The 22,489-nt window shown below is 42.2% G+C and overlaps 1 protein-coding gene across 2 annotated transcripts; it reads right to left on the reverse strand.

Moving 5' to 3' along the window:
* Positions 1–2,603: 2,603 nt before the first annotated feature.
* On the reverse strand, positions 2,604–21,781 carry LOC120691556 (protein ABERRANT POLLEN TRANSMISSION 1). Of its 2 annotated transcripts, XM_039974648.1 has the most exons (22): positions 21,320–21,781; positions 21,062–21,179; positions 20,680–20,976; positions 19,671–19,933; positions 19,365–19,575; positions 18,564–18,737; positions 18,375–18,452; positions 17,315–17,560; positions 14,179–16,275; positions 12,126–13,914; positions 11,833–11,936; positions 10,861–11,217; positions 10,635–10,753; positions 8,587–8,845; positions 8,149–8,373; positions 7,847–7,986; positions 5,802–5,874; positions 5,443–5,544; positions 4,995–5,363; positions 4,085–4,252; positions 3,449–3,836; positions 2,604–3,144 (listed from the first exon to the last, which is right to left on the reverse strand). In XM_039974648.1, the coding sequence occupies exons 1-22, from the start codon at positions 21,466–21,468 to the stop codon at positions 3,050–3,052; spliced, it is 7,821 nt and encodes a 2,606-aa protein (XP_039830582.1). In that variant the 5' UTR covers positions 21,469–21,781; the 3' UTR covers positions 2,604–3,049. The 2 variants fall into 2 exon arrangements, with proteins under 2 accessions (XP_039830582.1, XP_039830583.1); XM_039974649.1 differs by lacking the exons at positions 19,671–19,933; positions 20,680–20,976; positions 21,062–21,179; positions 21,320–21,781 and having other exon boundaries at positions 18,564–18,732; positions 19,365–19,503.
* Between the last annotated feature and the right edge of the window lie 708 nt (positions 21,782–22,489).

The following is a 22,489-nucleotide window of genomic DNA, read 5'->3' on the forward strand; positions in this document are numbered from 1 at the left end:
AGGGTTGTGATCTGACATAAATCTTGGAATCTTCCTTAAAGTAGTTAAGGGAAAATTAGTCTCCCACTCCTCACTCATCAAAACTCTGTCAAGTTTTTCCAGAATAGGATCCTCCTGATTGTTACTCCAAGTAAATCTACCCCCATTTATTGCAAGATCTCTTAGCTCAAAAGAGTTAATGATAAAATTGAAAAGATTAGAGTGTTTATTGCTATGGAAAGTCTTATTCTTTTCAGAGCTGAATCTCAAAATATTAAAATCACCACCAATGAGCATAGGACATTTCTTATTATTGCAAATCTGAGCTAGTTCAGTTAAAAACTGTTCTTTCTTGTCATCTTGAGCTGGCCCATACACCGTTGCCAGCATCAACTCTTTATTCTCTTTTTTATCCAAAACATTGGCAACAAGAGAGAATTGACCACAAACAAAAGATATTACATCAAATCTTTCTAATCTCACACCACAAAGAACGCCTCCTGAATGACCAGTAGCAGGCAACCAATGCCAAGCAAAACAATTGCATGGATCGATACTCCTAAAGAACTTATCATCATATTTCTTTTTAATGGTTTCTTGGAACCCAGCAAAGTCAACTTGATACTCACTCAGTAAGTCCTTCATCACCGAACTCATGCCCTTTTTGGACACACCTCTACAATTCCAAAGGAGGCCTATCATATATATATATTTTTTGGCCCCACTCTTCCCCTGAGATTATAACCAGAGCGAGTCTTGGCTATATCTCCATCAGATGTAGCTATCCCATCAACAGGTTGGGAGCATACATTTCTATTACACTTACTGGAACTGATTTTTCTCTGTTTTTTTCTGTGTTTCTTGGTCGACACAACTTTAAATCCCTCTTCATCTGAAGAGTCAGACTTCCACGTAATGTACTTCATCTCCTCAAAGGGGAGATCAATTTGAAGGTGAACTGAGGCCCTCCATAGTGTGGAGTGGTGCCTAAAAGGATTTGGGTCCCATAGAGCAGAACTGGACATCGCTCTTGAAATGCCACATCGTGCAGGCATCGCTTGCGGGCCCACATGATGACATCATGCACAAACATTTGCTCTGCACTGTAGAGCCTCCATCTTTTCTTCTCTCTCTGCACAATCTAAAATATAAATTTCTAATGAATGGGTATCGGTGCATGAATGTTCTCCGCTCATGATTTTTTAAGCGCTAGCATCACTACCTACAATGTGCTGGGTGGTGCCCATATACTCTCTCCCATTTTCTAGCTTCACTCTAGGACCGCTCTGGAGGGTCTGATGCTGAGTGGTGCCCATATACTCTCTCCCCTTTTCTAGTTTTACTCTAGGACAACCCTCTGGAGGGTCTGAAGTTGCATAAGCATCAACGCTGTGGAGGGCCCATTAACACTGCCGCAGTGCTCAAAAGTTGCCGGTAGCCTCCCGATCCCGCGATCTAACGGTTCAAATAGTCTAGGCCGGGACGGCAAATGAAATACCGTCTGGAGCACATGCTTATGCAACTTCAAAGTAATGCTTATGCAGCGTTAATGGACCCTCCACAGTGCATAAGCAATAACGCCGTGGAGGACCCATTAATGCTGTCGCGGTGCTTAAAAGTTGCCGGTAGCCTCCCGATCTCGCGATCCAACGGTTCAACTAGTAGCCCGGGACGGCAAATGAAATACGTCCGGGGCACGGTAAATTCCCAACCTCCCGGTCCTCCTAACGCGCGCTGTCGTGCTCGCCGCGCCGCCGTGCTTGGCATCGCCGGCGCCCACGACGTCACAACACGCTCCTCCGAAGTTTCATACTCGCAGCCGCGGGCGCCGCCTCCGCCCTTCGCGCGGCGGCGACCGACATCTTCCCTGCCGTACGATGCCCTTCGTGTCCGTTCCCGCGGCCAGGGCCACCTGGGACGCCGATGAACAGCCGGCCGCCGCGTCCGCCACCTGCCGCCCTACCCACGCCAATTGACATGGACCAGCGTCCTGGTGCCAGCTCCGCGCGCTGCTTGGACTCGGAGGGCCTCGCCGGTGCTGATTGCCGCGGTGGATGTCCATGCCTGGGTGCTGCTGGTTGCTGCGCCCTTGAGGCGAAGAACTCTCAAAAGATCTTAATTTGCTGCAGGTTCTCGATCAATGGCAACAACAGCAGCAATGTTGCCGGTAACAATCCGCTGCCTGTCAAGCATCCAATCAGAAAATGCAAGGGGCTGTGCGCTTGCATCTGAATGTTCAGAATCCACAACTCCAATTATTAATGCCTTGATATTCCGATGCACAATCCTCGGGAAAAATGACAGCTCTGTTGTCTTTGATGAGACACGTTTTTCAATTCAGTCCGTCACCGGCACGCCGTCATGAAGGCCAAAAGAAAAAAAAAACCCTGCAGGTCTGCAGCTATGATAGAGTCCTCATTCTCTCTAACTCTCTTGTCTCTTCGAAGCACAAAGATCATAGGGCACCGTTTCGTGGAACGATCAGTTGCATGCGTGGCACTCTACTCCAAAACTCCGCCCCCTCGGAGGTGCAGCTTGCAGTAGATGCCGCGGGCAGACGGTGAATCGAGCGATGGATTAAACCAAAAAGCTTTCAGATTGTTTCAGATTTGGACGGTTCGAAGTTCTGACATCTAAGAGATGTATTCTATATCTGTATAAAAAATATAGACTATCTGAAAGCTTATAAACAATCACGAGTTCACGGCACCAAGACCGTATCATGCACTACAAGATCCTAACTGGTACAAATGTATGTATGGTACTAGTGTTTGAGGTGGATTGCATAACGCTTGTACATGGTGTAGAAATTTGGTTCATGTGGATTGGATCCCGCTTATTTCAAAGCCCCCATCTGATGGGGTCATGGGGAAAAAATGTTGAAACACTATCTACATCTATTCGGATGACTACAAAACCATCACGAAGATTGCACTGAGGATCTACAAGATCAAAACCGGAAGCTGTAACCAAGTAAATTGCAGGTCACTTCACCGCTCAGTAAGCTGGAGGCGTTTCAACTCGGGACTTCCAAGCACCATCGGAGACAACCTTTTGCTGAAGACACTGGCTAATCTTTTGGGCTTGTCTCCGCCGATGATGAGTCGGAGGAGTCTGTGTTGTATCCAGCAGGAGCACGCGGTGGCAGCACTTCTTGCTCAGTAGCTGAAGAAATCAACAGGCAAGTCAGAACTGGGAGTTCCTCCACTGAAAACAGATTCATTCCGGTTTACAAAAATCAGTTAATGATGATTGCAGCAGTGATACTCCAGTTTGTTTGGTTATGTGTTAAGAATCTATCCATTGTAGTGGTTCCATGTAGCGCGGATGTGAAATTTTGTTAACATCGTATACTAACAAATGCAGAGATTATGAGTTTGCAAGCAAGATGCTCAGATATCTAGACATGTTCCATAATGAAATAACCAATGAAATATTCTTTTTTGGTGCATTGCATATAATAGCTCACCTGAATTTTTGTGAACCTTAGACTTGTTCAACTTCTTTGTGTGCCGCCGTATAAGCTTCTTCGTCTTGGTTATAGTCAACTGCCGAGCAAATGGAGAGAACTCAATTTCATTCTCACTCCGTTCACCATGGAAATCATGCTCGGCCTCTCCTTTCATCGTCTTTAGGACAAAAGCCTTCGCTTTCTTCTTTTGTGAATTGAACAAGCCCTTAACTGAGGTTGCAAATCCATCACCAGCTCCATCACTAGGCTTTTTTAGAAATGCTGGAAGTTGATCAGAATTGCCAGCATCATCACCATCACTGTCACTTAAATTAAAATCACTGGCACTGATTAAAGCAGCAGACGGCTCTTTTTGGCTAGTAGATTTAGCTTTGAACTTTTTGCCCTGTAAAAGAGGAATGAGTGACCTCTAAGTCAAATTAGCTGAAAATGTAAATAATAATAATAATAATAATAATAATAATAATAATAATAATAATTTCCATGTAGGAGCTCCTTCTTAAAAGTTATCTAAATAACAACAACATTATGGCATTGAAGTTTAACATTATGTTCTATTTTGACAGCTGAATCATTTGGAATTCAAAGTGTGTTTTCGACTTCAAAGGTTGTAATCAAATCAAATTTACTTGCCTGCATGCCAGTAACAGACTTCAATACTCCCCATACAATATGTTTCTTTACTCGTGAAAACAATCTTGGCCATGTTCCAGTAAAATCTTCACGATGAAAGGTATCCATAAGTAGCCTTACATCACTTACAGCAAACGGCAATCCTTCATATGTGAGAAGCAATTCAACCTAGCATACCAAGAGTTAAACTGTCATCATTGGGCAAAGTAGAGAATATATTCCATTAAAAGGAACATTTGAGCTTCTGGCATCTTTTGTGACAAGAGGGTGCCACAAAAGCTAAAAGGCAAATTCTATAGGACAGCAATTCGTCCGGCGATGTTATACGGTGCTGAATGTTGGCCTACAAAAAGGCGACATGTGCAGCAACTGAGTGTAGCAGAGATGCGGATGTTGCGGTGGTTTTGCGGGCACACAAGGAGAGATAGAGTCCGGAACGAAGTTATTCGGGATAGGATCGGGGTGGCACCAATTGAGGAGAAACTTACTCAGCATCGGCTGAGATGGTTTGGACATGTCCAACGAAGGTCTCCTGAGGCGCCGGTGCGTAATGGGGTTCTTGAGCGGGTCGATAATGTAAAGAGGGGTAGAGGTAGACCTAAACTGACGTGGGATGAGTTGGTTAAAAGAGACCTTAAGGATTGGAATATCTCTAAAGAGATAGCTTTGGATAGGAGCGTTTGGAGACTAGCTATCAATGTGCCTGAACCTTGAACTTATTTCTTTCGGGTTTCATCTCTAGCCTACCCCAACTTGCTTGGGAAAAAAGTCTATGTTGTTGTTGTTGTTGTTGTAAAAGGAACATTTGAGAAAAATGACTATTGTTTTATCATGGTATGTACTACAAGTACCACGTTTTATACAAATAAAACGTGATACTTGTAGTTGATGCCAAGAAGTTGATTCCAACCTGGCTTATCTTTATGTTGCGGAAGTCCATCAGTTTTTGAGGTCTTGTTTGCTTCACCTCATTAGGCTCCACAATTTTCTTATCCTCACGAGTAGAACGAACAGGACGTAATAACTTGGAATCCTTAACAGCATCTTGAGATTCAGATTGGGCATTTGATTGACCCTGCATCTGTGAAACAAGTTCATTAGCTACAGACTCAGCAACTGTTTCCTCCCATGTTCTGTCAAATGAAGATGTCCTTCGAAGTTCAGGCTTCTGTGTAAATGTAGATTCTTTTGATGACTGGTTATTGGGACTGTTTGTCTCCACATTAGAAGTGCTTTTCTTTCGTCTTGTTCCTGCTGTAGTGGAGACCTTGAAAAGCTCCTGTACAATGAAAAGAAAGATAAGGACCAAAGAGGAAAGCACAATATTGAGAACATCAAAGAACATGAAATGATCTAACCTGTCGCTTTTGTGGTTGCTGTTCATCTCCAGGGAAAAAATATCCCCACATCATTCTGTACATTGCTTCAGTCAAATAAATTTTAAGTGGATAGATGTCTACCTGCAGTTATAATTTTTAAAAAAGGAGGCACTATTATTGACATCCATAAAAGTGTATGCAAAAAAAGGAGTCAGTACACAGTTACATCATACTAATGCTTATTTGTATATAACAACTATATTTCTTTAATGCTTCCAAAAAAAACTATAATTCTTTAATACTTGAAAACAGTGGTTAAAAAACTTGCAATCACAGGAGAATATGATTCTAAAGTAAAATATTAGAATTTCAATGAAAAAAAATCCAACTGAACTTACTAGAAAACTCTCGATAACTGAATTTCCACCAGTTGGAGCGCCCTGCCGGGCATTAACACGAAGCATTGCATTCCTGCATTTTAATTGAGTCAGGAAGCATGATTACCAGAGCAGACGATTAGTAAACTAAAACACAGATCCAATGAATATATAAAGTAGTAAACACAAATAGAAAGAAAAATGTTTGGTGTTGATAGTTCAAATCACAAAAAGGTGCCAATGTAATCTAAGAACTGCATAAGCAAATACAACCCATTAACACTATTAAGAAGTGAAAAGCATCTCTCTTGGGTTCGAGAGAAAAAAGTGAAACATATACAGTTATATCCATAAAAAGAAGGGAAATTTGTCTACGGCACACTGTCAAAGTATGGTTTTGTGTAGAGCACACCGGCAAAGTCAAGTTTGTTCCCTGCACACCGCAAAAGCATCATTTGGTTTCTAACACACTACATCAAATAAAATGACAAGAAAATAGCAAAAAAGACAAATTTACCCTTCGTTGCCATCACAGCCGCCAGTCGCCACAAGCCGCGCCGCAGTGCTCAAGCTACTGCACATCGCGTTCACGCTGCTGATGGGGCGCAGGCCAACCAGTGCTGCGGCTACATCGATCTCTAGCTCCAGTGCCGCGCGCTCGAGCTCTGCTTCAATGTCAGGTTCAACAGCCTGCCCACCTCCGGCCTGCACTCGCCGCGGCCTTCTCCTCCCAGCCGGCGCGGGCACACATCCGTCGCAGGAGCGGGCGCGCGGCCCCAGCCCCAGTGCTGGCGCCCCTATCCGGCGGCTGCACGGCCCTGCCCTGGCGAGCGCGTGACCTGGCTCTGGCCCCGGCGCAGGGCGCCACTCCGCCCTGCTCCTCGGCCTCCCACACGGCCTCCCGCCGAGCGCCCCGCAGCCGAGCGCTCCTGCATGGCAGCTCTGCCATCACCGGCCAGGGCAAAGGGGAAGAGAGAAGAAGAGACAAGCGTGACGGTGGGGGCCGGCGACGACCACAGGCGTGGAGGAGACTGCGACCGCGCCGCCCGTAGAGGAGCTCACGACCGCGCCGGCCGTCGCGTGGAGCCGGCAACCGCGCCACCCGTCCGTGCGCGGCCCTGGCGACCTCCATGTGTGCGGCGACGCTGGTGGTGGCGAGCACGAGCCAGATGGCGACGGCGAGCAGCGCGGCCATGGCGCAGAGCGAGGCAGCGCAGCCGTGTTCCTTGCGGTCGAAGTGCCCCACCGGGTGCGAGTCGGCGGCGGCGCGGGGCCTCGGCGGAGACGATGCGGACCGGCGGCGAGGGTCTGGCGAGGCGCGGACCGGCGGTGAGGGGATGGCGAGGCGCGAACCGGTGTCGAGGGGCCGCGGCGGCGCGGACCGGCGGCGAGGGGATGGTGAGGCACGGACCGGCGTCGAGGGGCCGAGGCGGTGCGGACCGGCAGCGAGGCGCGGCCCAGCAGCGGTGCGGACCGGCGGCAAGGCGTGGATTGGCGTCGAGGGTCCACGGCGGCGCGGGCCAGAGGTGGCGTGGACCGGCGTCGAGTGGCCACGGCGAGGCGCGGATTGCCACCATAGGGTGCGAGGTGGGGCGGCCGCGGGAGGCTGCGATGGGCGCAGCAGTGAGGAGTCGGGGGGAAAGAGAGAAGAAGAGAGGCGAGGAAGAAGATGACAGGTAGGCCCCAGCAAAGGGCAAAACAGTCTTTTTATCTGACCTCTCAATTGAAAATGAATATTTTATTAGATGCAGTGTGTGGTAGATCAAATGGCGCTTTTACGGTGTGCTGGGAACAAATTCGAGTTTGGCGGTGTGCTCTACACAAAATCATGCTTTCACAGTATGCTGTGGACAAATTTCCCTAAAAAGAACATTGCCGAAACTATAATAGATTATACACACTCTTTAGAATTGTCACAGAACATCATCATTGTAAATGTCATGTTACTTATATGTCGAACATCCTTAAAAATATTATCATTCAAAAAGGAAATAGAAAAGACTGCACAGAACTTCCTATGAGCATCCAAATAGTCATGTACACCATACAAGATGTTATATGCTTACTTGCCCCATTCAGAAGGTGGGTTCCATGGTGCCAGAACAGTATCTGATTTTGCATTAGCAAGTCCATTTCTAAGGACAAACAGCTTGGTTGTCAACTGCGCGATGCCAATATCTTTGTAGTCCCGGTCGAAATCAAAAATCTATATATCAATTGGAAAATCAGTGCAAGATTTAAACTTTCATGGAGAGTTAGTTTTCTACAGGAACTAATGATCATCATTGTCAAACACATTGTGAACATATTACTCCTAGTACTATCAGAAATGACAGACTACATTTGGCTGGAAAGAAATCAAGTTTACCATATCATTTATTTCAGCTTCAGCAAAAGATTTTCCATCTGCTAACATGCTCCAAACAATCTTGTTTATCCTCGTTGAAACTCTCATGGCGCATGAAGGGCTTTTATTCTTTTCCTTTTCTGCCAACCTCAACTGTGCAGCTTTCTGCATAGCAATTCTTAGTGTAGAATATGCCTCTTTCCTACCAATCCGGACATTCACGAGCCCTTTCTTCAGTTGTTTGACCTGGCAAAGGTTATGTTAGCCATGATGGTTAGATATAAATGACATAACAAGGAAAAATCCATAGCTTTATGATAATTTGAACTAAAGCAAGTACTACTTTAGGTATGAACTACTAAATGAAGTTTACTTAAGAATACAGTTCGTACAAACAAAGTGAATTTTATATACTTAAAGTGAACCACAAATGGATATAAGCATGGTACTTGAACATACCAGCATTAGCCTTGAACCAGTAACAATCCAAGTAGCATCATCAGCCTTTGGTGACGGACTCTGATCATGAGATGATTCAACACCAGTAGACAAGGCTCGGATATCATCAAGCAGTAGCTTTCGTGCTCTTTCTTTTAGTTCAACACCAATCTTTGCTAATTCTACCTCCTCAACCCCATCAGGTACAACTGCATCAGATGCTTCTTCAATGTCGTCATCATCATTGTCCAGGGGATAGCTTAGATTACTCTTCGTTTTTCTGAGTAATCGATTAGTTTGATTATGAGAAGCAAATATAAATAAGATACAAATGTGTCTGGTCAACAACAACAACAACAACAACAACATAGCCTTTTTTCCCAAGCAAGTTGGGGTAGGCTAGAGATGAAACCCGAAAGAAATAAGATCAATTATAATGTCTTGTGCCTTGATTATGTTGTGTCTGGTCAACATAAAATAAAATGTTTTTTAAGAAATAAACAGGTCAAAATAAACAAAAATGATTTTTAAGAAATAAACAAAACTTGTCTTGTGGTATTGCTTAGTAATGAAGTGGCAAATCATGAAATATACTAAAAACGGTGAATATATTAATTTCAGTAGTATAATTCAGTGGGAGTAATAACTCAGCCCTGAAAATGCCATGTCTAATTCAAAGTACTTAATTTTGGGTACTAATAGTGGTACATGAACGACCTGAAGTTTCCTAATTTGATACGCAAAAGAATCTATATGCGTCAGAACAGAAAACTGGTCTACTAAATCGTTTTTTCCTGTATAATCTAACTGCTTCTACATATAGAGTAATGTATATGCGTTGGGTATGATGTAAGCAACATGGTAGAGTTTGATTCCTATAATAGTCAAGAATATGATCAATTATAATAGTCTGACATACAATAGTTCATAAACTTTTTATTTGTAGTCAAAGTTTTGTCCAAGTTGTGATTGCTGCAAGCAGCTAGAAGCTACCAGTACTGTAGAGAGCAGATTTTGTGCCTATGGCTCAAGCATGACCTACACACGAGACCTAAATTTGTGCAAATTGCAACACATTCTTCAGCATTAGATTTAGCCTGCACAACATGTGGAACAACATGTGCCCATGTCACAGGAATGCACGTGCATAAAACCATACAAGACAACACTGCAGTGCATGGATAAGATTTGAACCCATCAAAATAGGCATGGACAACATATTCTAATGTAATACTATTTCCTGCAGCATTTGTTAGCTATTTCAGCAAGTGAATATAAGTGTTCAGATAATTTATGTTTATCCATGCACTTCAAACACTGACCCTGTCAGAAGCATCAAACACTTCATCAAGAAACTTCTAAGCCCTAGCTAGTTCACACTGGTGGACATGTATAGCAGAATTGTTGTTTCCTTGAAAGTCGCGAGCAACTTTAACGGTATTTCCTTAACTGACATAAACCATACTGTAATATATAATTTTTGTGCTATCTGCCTTCCATCTATTTTTGTTTCCATATTTGATAATAGATTAGTTATTCTACTCAATACAGGTTAACTTGTTCTGTCTTATCCCCCAAAGCCACATTGTTAAAAGTAGTTGATTTATTGCATAAAATGCCAGAATAACTCCATTAATTTATGTTACAACTAGGAAAACATTGGCAATGTGAACATTTTGGAAAAGGAGAAAGAACAGTTTATTATTCTTTTTGAACTGCAAGCAGGATCCATAAACTGGGCTCTGGATTATATTGCTGAAATGCTAATATATTACTGCCTCCGATAAATAATCAATGTTGCTCGGGGCAGTTCAGAAAAGTCCAAGGAAACATGTCCTTTGGGTGAAATAAAGTATTTTTTAACTTTTTGCCCCTAATTAAACTAGAGCCTGCAATGACTCAGTGACATAGTTTGCTGGCATGCGTGTACTATTTCTCAGGGAGAGGTGTTGGCGAAGCAGTTAACTGTAACAAACATGTAAACGTCACCCTTCCTTAATTTCTCCAATCCTGTCCAGGACGTCACGTATTGATGACTGGAGGTAGTAGCTACAAGATAGATGATGTACCTTGGAGTTCTTGCAAAGAGAAGATTAGTCAATACATCCATCATAACTTGAAACTGACGTGATGTCATACCAGCAGTTATATCTGGTGAGTTAAATGCTAGCTCTTTCAGTGGCTTAACCTGCACGTAAAAATAGTTGATGGATAACCTAGCTACCACCACTAATTGTTGAAAAATATGCTCAGCAAACAGTGTATAAAAAATGAAATCATGACAAGAGAATAGACCTTCAGTTCAGGGGTTCCTCCCTTGTGCCGTGTAAAGCGGAGATACATTTGGCACGGCATAAATACCCTTTCAAGTAAAGCACCAGTTCGTTTAACTTCAGATGACCTGCGGTGTATTTTTGGCAGCCACTGAATACCAGCACCTGGATCAACATCGGTGGGCGCAACATGAGCCTGAACATGCTCCAACATGATAGAGAGCTCCACACGTGACCAGGTCATTTCTGGCCCAGACCCACTGGTCGCAACATTGCTGGAACCAATTGCTTTCTCAAACATTTCTTGACCAACTTGCACAATTGAATGAAATGAGCGAACCAAGACCCGCCCACTACCGGCAGCTAGCAGAAACCTACCCTGATGTAATTGAGCAGATATCTAGTAAGTAGTTGCAGCAGCACTCCTAAGACTTCAATGTAAATAAATGAACATGGAAGAAATTATATCATGAATTTCAACATCATGTTGCCATCAGATAAATGAACAAAGTGAGCTTGAAGCTAAATTTATCAGCTTTCACATAGTGCTCCACTTGCCATCTTGATATCTCTATAAATCTATAATCCACTATGAGTCATCCAAGAATTGTGGAGTCTAAAGTTCATTCAAAGAATAATATTTGGTTATATCATAGTACTTTGTGTAATACTGCAGGGTATAAAATCTACTTAATTTTAAATTTTGAATACAAATATGAATCCAGTTATGCATCTGGTGAAAACAATCTGACAGCCATTTTGAAACCAGGATTTGCTTTAGCAAACCAGCTAGTTGGTTTCTGGCCCCCCAGAGGAGTTTTGGTGGCGTAATGTGAGAACTGAGAGGATAATGAATTTAGTAAAAAAATCATGAATATAGTAAAACAAACAAACGGAAGTTTGTACATTGAATAGACAATCTAACATTTGTTAAGCTGCCAAATGCCATTTCATAATAGAATTTAGCAAAGAAGTGCAGTGGCAATTTACTCACATTTGCTTCTTCTGAATGCAAATTGAACTGAGGTTGCACAACATTAACCATGAAATGCCTTGTACCTTCCTCTTCAGCATCGCTATTATTCGAAGGCTTAAGTGCTATATCAGATAATAGAAAAAGTGAAAATGTTGAATGTACTTGCTATTTTGTTAGTGTTTAACGCACTGCTGAAAACTAAATAGTACAACAAGAATGTGTCTATTGATCATAAATAAATATCGTTTTAATCCTGGCTGATGGCATTAATGTCAACAACTATGAAACATGGATTATGCTATTCAACATACCAGTTTCACCACTTGGTGTCAGATCTGACTTGCTGGACCCATTGGAAGGTGGTGACTCTGAACTTTTGATCTGTTGAGGTTCTGAAGGCTGTGATGCTGAGGACACAGAGTTAAGAGCACCATCCTTCGGCATCTCAGCTTCTTTAATTAACTGTTTCTTCTCAAGAATCTTTCTTTGGGTGTATTGGCGAGACGGAGATGGTTTCGGAGGCTGAACTGCTTGAGTTAAACCACCAACCCAGGAGAGGATAGCAGCTCTGTTTTCTAAATTCCATAAAATTTTTAGTCCATGGACAAAAACTCTCTGGCAACTATCAGCCACCACAACATTGAATCCCTCGTCGTCACTGCCTGATTGCTCATGATCACTTTCATCACCCCCATCAAACTCAGACTTGATTAATGGCATTTCAGATTTTTTCCTGCCATCTTCCTGCCATGCTGATAATCTAGCAGCATCAGCCTTGGGAGTTTGTTTTCGTATTGTGAAATAATCAGAATGCAGAAAAAATCCATCATCCCTGCTTTTCTCAGTAGAACTAGTTTTCATTTTGCCCTTTTCACAACCAGGACTATCTCTATCTTTTGTACTCTTATTTTCTGCCTTAGAATCCTTTGAAGTTGATGGTTCAGGAATTCTGTTAAGAAATACTTTCACCAAGTGCAGATCTATGCCCTGGTAGACAAGATCAAGAGGTTCACGCTTGCAATCAAAGGTAAATATCTGCTTCCCACGGCTGAAAGCTATTTCAATCCTAAACTTTGTGAAGTGTAGTGTCAAACCCTTAGCAGGATCATCTGGCTGTAGAGGCATGTTGTTAATCTTCAACAAAATGGAATCAAAACGAATGCACTGTTCAGTCATAACTCTATCAAGTGGGAGGTTTCCAGACCGTACAAATCTAGGAACTCCAAAACGTGGAAACCTGGAAAACAATCTTAATTTGTGGGGAGGAAGAAAAAGTAAGTTCCACCACCTTGCTAGCCAGACCAAATCATGAGCCCCTACATTCACGGTCGGAGAATCATTTGTATGCACATCACTCTTTCGCTGATGTTCTATGGTTTCTGTTGTTGAAGGCTTAAGTGAAAAACTCCACTTCAGTGACAGAGAAGTTGAGCGGAATGGATCAAAAACTTTATCCCGTGGTTTTCCCTCAGCAGGAAGAGCAAATATAAAATGATCCATAGGGTTACCTGAATCACATCCCCACTGTATTGAAATATCCATGAAAAAGGTAGGGGTTTCAAGGAAAGGTATAGCTGGATGATGTGGGATTTCTAAACTAGTCTTCTTGGCTAGACTCTCTAAGCTAGTTATGTACACCTTTAGAGACTTCGAAGACAGACTGACATAACCATCCACATAACATATTTCCATATAGCCAGATGTGATTAGCATTTGATCATGCTTTTCATAAGGGTTTGTTGAAGCAGGGAGATGCCATTCTGTCTCAGTAAAACTCAAGTTAAATCTGCCATGAATATAGTTTCTCATATCATCCCACCAGGGTAAGCTGCGCTCTCTTCTTGGGGGTTCAGGACGCTCAAAGAACCACCTCTTAGCTAAATTTGCCCTCCGGAGTGCAACAGTAAAAGCATAGCTTATATCAGCGAAAACTGGCTCGTAGCCAACTCCAAATGACACTTCCCCTTTTTTAAAATGCAATGGTATGTCAGCATATGTTTTCATTGGTGGGGTATAACCAGTTGCAGAGCGGAGCAGATTTACTCTCCACCATTTGCCAACATAGACATCCTGTCGAACTTGGGGCTGAAAAGTGGTTGCCTGCCACAAGGGGGGAAAATCAGTGCAACTTAGAATGATGCTTGATTACCATAAATAATCCCACAAGTGGCTGTAGATAATATCAATTTGTAGGAAATACTAATGATGTTCTCAAACAGAAGGGAGAAACTACAATAGTATACAGTTATATGCTGGTAGGGTAAAAGGTTAGTTAACCATTCTAATGGTATTTTCTAACTGAAAACAGCTAACGATTCTAAACATGTTTCACATTGAATTAAGTGAACAGCAAAGAACACTAACCTGCTGACCCAGCACAAGGCGGCCATCACATTTACCAGAGGTTCCAGCAAAGAGTGGAAATGCATAGTCTCTCAAATAAGCAGATAAAGATCTAGTTTTCAAAGTAAAATTGCTGCCATACAAACGGGAAAATGGGATATCATTTTTGGCACAAACTGGATCTACAGATTTAATAAAACTAATCATTCCTTCATCGCCCCCATCAATCTTTGATAGGCTCACATCAATATCTTTTGCATGTACGGACATAACTGATGCTCTACGGGTGCTCATCTTGAATCCTGACTGGAAGCCACTTGAACATGCACCTGATCCTTCTGAGATTGGCAATTTCTGACATGCTTGGTAATATGACTGGAATGCCTGTCTGTATATCTCTTCTCTGAGTTTTTCAATGGAGTGTATGCCAGGCACATCAGCATCGGCTTCAGGGCAATCATTGTTTTTTTCAGAAGCAGAGGTATCCAGTTTTGCCTTGGGGGAATCCTTATTTTGGCCTAAAGCAAGCTCATCAAGTAGATTCAACCTGACTGCGGACTCAGAAAATACATTCTTCATTAAACTGATATGCTCATCAAGCCATCCTTGTATGGGCTCTTCCTCAATTTCTGCTATCAGATCACGCACGATGATCCGCACATACCGAAAAGCCACTGATTTTGATTTCTTTTTGCTGCTACTGCTGCTGGTGGCGCTAGATTTCTTCTCGGGAAATAAAACAGATGTTTTTGCTGCAGAAATAAGTTTGAAGGCCCGCAATGTGTCTTCTACAGCATCATCTATAGCTCTTAGTTGCAACCTAAATGGCAAGCAAATATTAGCATCACGGCATTGAATAACCCAATCACATACAGCTGCAGATTGTAACTTCTTATCAGGATGGCTATCAGAAACAGAAATCGGGATACGAGACAACTGCATGCGACTGCTTTTGAATATCCATGCATCACAAAAACTGACCGCTAGTGCCTCGATCAAAACACCTATCTTTGCATTCTCAGAAAATATGGATCCTACTTGAACCATTGCTTCAACCCCATCAGCAAATTCACCTGAAATTTTCAACGATTCCAAATCGACGGCAATAACTGATTCTCGTTTCTTTTGTGCCTTTTCTTGCTGGCCAATGTCTTCCTTTTTTGCTGGGATATCCATGCTTAATGTATCATCTTTCACCTCAGCAACAGAATTCTGGAGTTTCATCCTATACAGAACTGCTTTAAGTCGTGTGGCCACTTCAAGCAGTTCCAGATAGGGATCAGGCTCCCACCTGATTGCAATGTCAGTCACATTGATGAGAGAGCAGGCTGCAGCATCATTTTGCCCACCAGAACGCTGGACAAACTTTGCTTTACGCACATCCAACAGCTTGGTCTCCTCTACAGGTTTATTGTCAAGCTGATCCTCTTTATGTGTCACTCTGAACTTCTCAAGTTCAACCTGCATGGAGTGCTTTGCCTTATTCAAAGACACACAGACCTGAGAAATCTCTAGAGAAGTGGAGAAGTGAACATTCTTATGATCCGGAAGGCTAGTAGAATTTACATAGGCCATCCTTGGGGAACCATTATCTTCATTGATGATTACAACACGACCACCCTGAGATCCAAAGTTTACACGCTTTGGATCGGCTATAGTCATATCTTCCAGCCTCATATCACCATCATACATAACAAAGCACTGTGCAACATTGATTTTGATAAGCTGTGCTCCTTTAGTTTTCTTGCTAGACTTTTGAGGAGCATTCTCCTGGACAGATCGTTTCTTAGGAGGCAAAATACTTTTCAGAAACACTTTGTAGGACATTGCATTGGCACAAAGTGACTCGAGATAGTAAAAACAGAAGTACATTCTGATTCCAGATATATTAACAGAGATAGAGGATTTAGCATGGTCTTCACCATTATCTTTGCCTGGGTCCTTTTGCTCCAGATCAAGAGTTGAACGGCTAATGTGCAGTAAGGAGCCTGAGATGCTTTCATTCATCGACTGTAGGCGTTTGCAAGCAAAAAGCAATTTCAGTTCACCAAGCTTGACATGCAATCGAGTTCCTTGGTCTACCAACTTACTTGCAGAAACATTAATTGATTGAATACACTGCATTATCCAGTATTTACAGAGTGAGATTAGCATAAAATAAACAATGTAATAATTCTTGATGCCATTATAATTTGGACACACCAAAAATTCTAAAAACATTTAAACATGGTACTTTTTGCTTTTGTAAGGAAATATCCCTACTGTATTTAAACATGATAACTACAAACCCCTTGGTACTAATCTTCCTGCACTACCAAGCATAAACAAAAATCCTAATAAGGAGAGCCTGGTGAGCCGTCGTGACAGGGTGAAAGACTTGAAAAGGTACCCATTATTGGCACCAGCAATTTCTGGTTTAATAAATCATCATCTACCAAAGAAAATAAATTGTAAATCTAGTATCATGACATTTGCATGCCCCCATTCATGTATTCAGGGCTCAAATCATTGTAAACAAAGAGCAATTCAAAAGGCACTTTGAAACATTCACTGTTGTGTGTGAGTCTAAGTATTATTGAAACTAGATGAGGTGGTCACGTCAACAGAACATGGTCATATTCTCATGACTGTTGTACTATTGTCATGAACAGCAATTCCAGCCCATCAGGGGGGTCACCAGCAGGGAGTAGCCACTGCTGCTTGGGCCTGCATCCTAGCAGCTACAGCAACTTAGTTATCAAGTTATGTTGCATTGCGTGTTGCATAGGGTGGAACCTAATGTGTTTGTTAGGAAGGCTATTGTTAGATTGTGGGAACCCTATACAAGGAGGCCTATTGTACAAACCATAACTAAGTAAACATGAACCATTAACAAGTTTCTATCTCTTCCACAGTTGAGTTCCCTTTCTCACCTACAAAAGCACTCTCTCCATGAGTGCCATTTTTCCCTTCAAACCAGTGTAATCAATATCTCTGTAGTGTTTAGCCCGTGGATGCTAAATATGAATATTTCGGCACTATGAAGATGAGTTATAGATAGAAGATGCCACTACTAAAATCCAATGTATGAGTAACACAGTGCATGCAACTAAACATCCAACTAGAACAGAATTACAGAACAATACGGCACAGCATCCATAAGGTACTTAATACTTACATGGTAAAGAGGTACATCATCAAGACTGTGAAGCACAATAGTCAAGTCAGGAGCCGACAGTGTACATGCCCAAGCCAATGCTAATTTTTCTTTAGGTGCCTTCTCTTGTTGAGGACTCTCATGGGCAACAGGGGGCTTCTTTTTATCTGAGTTAATTCTAATCAGTGGCTTAATTCTGCTCATAATGAGATTACATTGGAACCCACTAATCTTGACATCTACTTCAGCTTGAACTGGCAATGCTGGCTGAGGGAAAAAATGCATCAGCAAATTCAATTAACTCTCAGAGAAATTATAAACCGTAGAAGACTTGCATAGTACGCTTCAATATAAAGAAAAAGGAGACCATACAGGGCATTATAGATAAAGAACCATAAATGGGAAGCATAGAGTAAGAAAAACAGAAGGATGCTCTCACATAAAAGCGGGATAACTCTTTATCTGTTTATCACATAGATTCAGCCCATAAATTGAAGCATTAGTTCATAAAACTATTTGCAATGAATAATACTGGCAAAACAGGCTGGAAATCCAGGCAGAGACGTGGTGTAATATCATTTAACTGGCCAAATATTATAATGTCATTTAACTGGCCAGATATTATATGTGCTTCTTGCTGATGTCCCAGTTGCAGGGCAAACAACGTACAAACTCAAATACATGGAAAACAAAGTCCTAAATAGAATTACACAGAATTCAGCCAGCTATTCATAGTCAATTTTCTGTACCCAGATACACTCCGTTACTCTAGCTTGGAGATCACTATCCAACACTGCAAAACAAACAACAAAAAGCGGGCATTGCTACATCTTATGGTTTCGGAAGATCCACTTGTTGGATAAGCAGTTTTTAGATATAACTTTTTTACCACATGGATCAAGTTAAACCGAAATTGTGTATTGAAGGAAGTATTATCTATATGTAAGGGGAGTATTCTCCAAAAAGTACAGCAAGTTACAGATAATAAAAGGAGGTAAGGAGGCCCACAAAATTCTCCAAGCGAAATCACCAAATCAAAATAGTAGAAAGTTGATTTAATAAAGATTTAGATCAAACTGACCTGAGTGGGAATGTTAGCTGAAACTACTGTTGAAATTTTTGCAACCTCTAATACTGAGGTCGCGCCATCCATTAGAAGCTGGAAAACAGAAACAAAAATTTTAAAAAACTTCAGATTCAATCCTAAAGAAATCAATCATGTTGAAGTGATAAAAAAGATTATATTTCCTAGAGAAAAATAGAAACATACATGAATCTCCGTTACGGCAGTTTCCAACCGGAGATGTGTTGTGCTCTCTCCGAAGCCATCTTGTGGTTGTAACCTTGTACATCTCAAAGATATGCTACCAATTTCATTGTTGATTGAGAGGCCATGATCTTTGGGCAAAAACTTCAGATCCAGTTTGGACATGTTGAAGCTAACCTTCCAAATAAAACTACATTTTAGTGAATAGTAATCCAACAGTCAACTTATGTTAAAAGTTCACAGTAACAATTTAAAATGGCAAATCTAGACCATGACAGATGCTGTAATCCAACAAAGTTTTAAATTGTGCCCCAGGGAAAGTTAAATTCCCTAATACCTAGGTTAGATCTGCAGGGAACAAAAGAGTTTAGAGTTGATTATGTATGATATTCATGATATCCGATGTCACATCTATTTTTTCTTTTTGCCTTGTTTATGGTCCTAAAATATTAGCACACTCAACAATTTTAACTTGCAGTTTCTACTGTGAAATATCAGCGCTATTAGAAAAAAAGATTACTCGGTAGTTCTACATATAAAAAAATACACATACTGCACTGATTGTGCGTACATCAGGAATAGTTTTACTTTGGCCACGCAATATCACTGCAATGCAGCCTCCTTCTAAATTAACATAGATAACAAAATCATATTACCATATACTTCATGGGGTAAATGAACGAGGAGAAGATATAAACAAACATAAACAAGCTAAAAGAATATGAATTATGCGTGCAGATAGGCAAAAGGCTGGTCGACAGCAAAAAGAGAAACATCAGGTGTACTCTAGGGAGTTCATACAACCTTTTCAGGAAACAGACTTATCTTCTTATTTAGTGATGCAAGTTTGCCCCCTTCAGATCTGGCAGCTGATTTATTATCCACAGAAGGTTCGCCCTTTTGGTCAGCAACAGTAGCTGCAGACTGTTTCTTCTTGGTCAATAATTTCTCTTCCAAATTCACAACAATTGGGCCAAGAATCAAGTCCAAATTCTTGACCTTAATTCCTCTATCCCTAAACAGCATTGTCAAGAATAGTTCTTATTGTTCAATTTTTTTCATTGTTTACTAATCTGGAGATGTTTGCAAAGCATTCAATTAACATATTACCTTTGATGAAGGTCACATGAGAATGATATGTCCTCAAACAGGAATGAGCTACAGTCAGAAGTGTCCATGGCTGAACAATATTGTCCACTAACACACCAATCCAATTTGCTGAACACTGACGTGTTGTTGTCAATGCTGTCTGACTCCAATGCTTGTACAAATAAAGGTATAATATTAATTTGAACATTGAGGACTGGATCCAATCCTCCAGTTTTCGATATATCGATCTTAAGGTCCTTGATGCCAAGAGCAGCTTTTGGAGACTGTAATTATTAAAGACCAATTATCAACGCAGAAAAAAAAACAAGACAGAGGTGCATTAAAGCCACTGTGACTCATACGTAACCCTTGTGTTCTAAAAAAAAATGGCATAGATTTCAAACAAAAGCAATAGAGAGGATAACAAAATCCATGTAAATTGATGCATATAGACTTCGAATAAATCCAAAGGTTGTTTAACCCACATCACTAAGCTCCTAATGACACATTAAAAATAGGTGCAGGTTATTATTTAACTATTTGGATATGAATATATCATATAGAATGTACCAAGACTGAACCAGAACCATAGCACACATCTCCTGTTTGCACAAAACTGGGCACAAAAATTATGTCAGCCAACTAAACCTTTGATGACTTTAGAAACAAATTGTATGACTGACTATTTTAACTTGTTCGCTTCCAGACAACAGAGAAAATTTGTTTACATAATGACCGGGAGAGGAATATGTCACGCACAAACATGCCAGTGTCCGTAATAATATATTATCATTCTTTTTTTTTCGAGAATATGCAGGAGAGCTTTGAACTTTTTAATCAAAAAGGAAATATGAATTGTTTACAACATGAGCTATCTAGCAACACTTGCAACTACATAGCTCGTTTTACTGACTTAACTTATAACTAAAACAGCCAGAATACAGAACGCAAGATAATCAACTAGAATCATGAGCATATGCAACCATGGTTGATAGAGTTTAGAGTTTAGATATCAGATAGAAAGCAGTACCTTAAGCCTCAATTCCACTATGGATAATGATAATAGACTGGCCATGCTTGTTATTAACCTCCATTTCGCTTGTGCTTTGGATTTTCCTTTTGCTTTTGTGGATGAGGTTGAGGACGGTTTGCGAGGGCTAGGTTTCTTCTTGTTTGCGGATTTCACAGGTTGCCTGAGCATAACGTCCAAATCAGAGATTTGCAGTTGCAGGATTGGTCCATGAGTTAGTATGGTAAATCCCAGCTGGGTGAGCGGTTTCTGCAGGACAAGTCTGATTTCACCAATACAAATAGACTCAACAGCGCCCTGAAATGCGACGCAAACGCGATTCGATCATATGTCAGGATCAGCATTAGCATGGAGGGAGAGGGACGAAAGCAGGTAGACGGACCCGTAGCCCTGAGGATGAAATGGTGATGTCCCGCAGATAATTGAGGCCGTAGGAGCGGCACCCGATGGATAGCTTGGCGGCGCGTTGGAGCACCCAGGCCACTGCCCTGGCGAGGAAGCTGCGATTGGGTTGCAACAAACAAATCCTTAGCCGATCGCGCCCATCCCACTCCGCGAACGTACAGCAGCGTAGAGCAGCTAACGAATTCGTTCGGTGAGGGCTACATGGGACGGGGAGGAAGAGAGTGGGCGCACGTACATGACGGCGACGCATCCTGCGGCGGCGGCGAGGGCGCCGAGGGCGGCGAACTTGAAGACGGATAGGAGGAGGCCGTGGCGGAGGACGAGCTCGACGGCCTCCCAGGCGACGACGAACCCCACCAGAAGCTGCACCAAACCAACCATCATCGTCGCTTCTCCTCCTTTGGGCTCTGCGCTCGATCACCGGCGCTCCGTCATCGCCGCACCAAACCCTCCCTCCCTTCCTTCCTTACAGATCGCGATGTCGCAGCGACGGCGAGGGGGAATCGCGGCACAACGTGCGGGAACCGATGTGTCGGGGGTTGGGGGGGAGGGGCGGGGCGGGGCGGGGCGGAGCGAAGATGGTGCGGAATCGCTGAGTGGAGTGTAATGGAGAGGAGAGGATGGATGGGGGGGCGAGTGGAGAAGAGGTGGCGCGCCATTTCCGGAGAGGAGGGGAGAGGGGAAGAGGAGGAAGGGAGCGGAGTGGCGCGGCAGTTACGCACGTCCGAGTCAAAATTCCATAAAAAAAACATTTGCCGGCCCGGCCGCACGGGCCACCCGCCACCGGTACGTCACCAGCGCGCCCGCGGCTTTGCCACGTCCTGACCTATTTTTTAATCATACATAATACTTATTTCCTCCGTCCCAAAATAAATACAATTTATGGTTCAAAATTTGTCCCACAAAAAATACAACTTTAACCAAACAACCACAAAAGACAAGAATCTTCGGAAACTTCTTGTACAAAAGACAAACCAAAGTCTAGATTTTTCTTACAAAAGACAAGGGACAATTTGATAATTTACACCTAGCATTGGTTTGCATGTTCAGTCCTAAAATTACATTTATTTCGGGACGGAGGGAGTACAACTTAATATTCATAATGCATATACACTGGTGAATGCACACACACAAATCCTACCTCTACGAGTATTTTCGAGGACTAAATAAGCAAATCCTCAAAATTGATAAAATTACCAACACCTCACTGTTGATGGAAACATCACATGCTACCAAAATCACATCAACTACCACGGAAAGTACGATACCGTTAAATATTAGAATTATTTCGGACTTTCAGTTCTACCACTGAAAGTACCATTAAATCTTAGAATTATTTCGGACTTTCAGTTCAGGCAAGTACAAGTGCCATTGCTTGTGATAATCTACCCACTTTGCGATTCTT

Source organism: Panicum virgatum, chromosome 9N (assembly GCF_016808335.1).
Source record: "Panicum virgatum strain AP13 chromosome 9N, P.virgatum_v5, whole genome shotgun sequence".
In the NCBI taxonomy this organism is placed as follows: domain Eukaryota; kingdom Viridiplantae; phylum Streptophyta; class Magnoliopsida; order Poales; family Poaceae; genus Panicum; species Panicum virgatum.

Excerpts from the sequence above, each read along its gene's own strand:
- LOC120691556 (XM_039974648.1), bottom strand. The coding sequence starts at position 21,468 with ATGATGGTTGGTTTGGTGCAGCTTCTGGTGGGGTTCGTCGTCGCCTGG. Across the intron at positions 19,934-20,679 it reads TAGTGGAATTGAGGCTTAAG|TCTCCAAAAGCTGCTCTTGG; the intron begins GTACTGCTTTCT and ends TAATAATTACAG. Across the intron at positions 7,987-8,148 it reads AAGCTGAAATAAATGATATG|ATTTTTGATTTCGACCGGGA; the intron begins GTAAACTTGATT and ends ATTGATATATAG.